The 1,658-nt window shown below is 32.3% G+C and overlaps 2 protein-coding genes across 2 annotated transcripts; both read right to left on the bottom strand.

The window, feature by feature from the left end:
* Positions 1 to 6: 6 nt before the first annotated feature.
* On the bottom strand, positions 7 to 853 carry LOC109589932 (uncharacterized). The gene is made up of 4 exons (XM_020005910.1): positions 434 to 853; positions 302 to 379; positions 208 to 255; positions 7 to 165 (listed from the first exon to the last, which is right to left on the bottom strand). Exons 1-4 carry the CDS (start codon positions 804 to 806, stop codon positions 62 to 64), a joined length of 603 nt encoding a protein of 200 aa, XP_019861469.1. The 5' UTR covers positions 807 to 853; the 3' UTR covers positions 7 to 61.
* A 27-nt stretch (positions 854 to 880) lies between these two features.
* LOC109589931 (uncharacterized) lies at positions 881 to 1,614 on the bottom strand. The gene is made up of 2 exons (XM_020005909.1): positions 1,387 to 1,614; positions 881 to 1,341 (listed from the first exon to the last, which is right to left on the bottom strand). Exons 1-2 carry the CDS (start codon positions 1,529 to 1,531, stop codon positions 881 to 883), a joined length of 606 nt encoding a protein of 201 aa, XP_019861468.1. The 5' UTR covers positions 1,532 to 1,614.
* Positions 1,615 to 1,658: the final 44 nt, after the last annotated feature.

Here is a 1,658-nt window from a genome sequence, read left to right as displayed (position 1 = left end):
CTTTAATTCAAAGTACTATGTCACTCACACACACATACACACATGCAACACAAATATTTCTCTACAAGTTATCTCCATGCATATACACTAGATCTATCATGTACATACTTTCTATTCCTCCTGCAGTGTTAATACCATAAGCAGGATTAGCAGAGACACCAGATCCTAATAACAATATGATAGATGTATATATTAAGTCTATCTTACTTTCAGTAATACCATAAGCAGGATTAGCAGATACATCAGTATTACAGTCTATGTCATGATGTTAATATTTTAGGAGTAGTATGTTTAATCTTACTTTCTTGTTCCCCAATTACTCCATAAGCAGGATTAGTTGATGCTAATAATATGTTCTGTCCTTTATCCATTGTTATTACTATATAAATTGAATTGATTTTCAAAAATTGTTTTAATGCACATTAAGCCTTACTATCTGATTGTTGATTTATATCAGCTTTTCTTTCATCAGAACTGAAAGTATCATTTCCATTTGTTGTTTTATACAATCTTCTCCTACACACTAATGCATTCACTATTAATATTACTATAATAGTAACTACCAGTAGTACAATGACTGCACTGATCATTGCTATTAGTATTGTAGATGCACCATTTCCTGCATTGTCTTGTCCTGGTGATGAAATTATTGTAGTGCTTAGTGAGGAAGTGATACTAATAGATGCAGTAGTAATGGAATCAGTAGTAATGGAATCAGTAGGAACAGCAGCAGTAGTAATAGTAGGAACAGCAGTTACTGTAGTAGTAGAATATATTGTCATACTACTACTAGATGGAGACCCCATAACTGTAATGTAATTAGAAGATGTACCAGTGGTAGTTACTGATGTGGGTTCTAATTGGAGAATTTATTTAATAATTATGCCAAATAAAAGTTATTCTTACCTACTGCAACTGAGATGAGTGGATAGTCGTTGGTATCTAATGCAATTAACTCATTGTTGTCCCCCAGTCTGTAATTGTGTGGTCCATTGAATTGTTGATAGAACATTACATTTGTAGCATTACTCTCAATCATCAGTATATCACCAGGTTGTACTGTTATCTCATTGCTCATAGTAAAATTATATAAATTCTGAGATATGCTAACAGCATTACTGATGTTCACTGGTAGTGCTGTAGTAGTGAGATTATTTGATCGTCTTATTTTAATTACTGGTATATAATGTATAATAAAAGAACTTAATATCCAGTTAGTGATAATACCATGACATGTGAACCTTATATCAGGAAATATTCTAGTATCAGAAATAAATATTGAATTAGTAATGGAATGGGATAATATCATGCTCTCTGGCAGCAAAAGTTGAGTGTAGCAACCTATATTAAAACATGAATATTAAATAATATCATTGTTAATATTACTTGTATTCTGTACTGTTGGGTGTATTAGTATTTTCCATGATTGATAGTCAACATCTCTGCCCATTCCTGATATTCTAATGTTAGTATCATTAATTCTATCTGATTTTACTTTCCCTATTCCATCAATACCACCAGGAAGGTTCATATAATGGAATCTAACAACACTTCTGTCATCAGGAGGTTGATATACACCAATCCTGTATCCACTGGAGACATTTACTGGAGTAGGGAGAGTGAAACAATACTGTCCATTAGTTTAAAGTTATTAGGAG

The sequence above is a fragment of the Amphimedon queenslandica genome, unplaced genomic scaffold (assembly GCF_000090795.2).
Source record: "Amphimedon queenslandica unplaced genomic scaffold, v1.1 AMPQUscaffold_10701, whole genome shotgun sequence".
Taxonomy (NCBI): domain Eukaryota; kingdom Metazoa; phylum Porifera; class Demospongiae; order Haplosclerida; family Niphatidae; genus Amphimedon; species Amphimedon queenslandica.
This window is presented reverse-complemented; position numbering and strand designations above follow the sequence as displayed.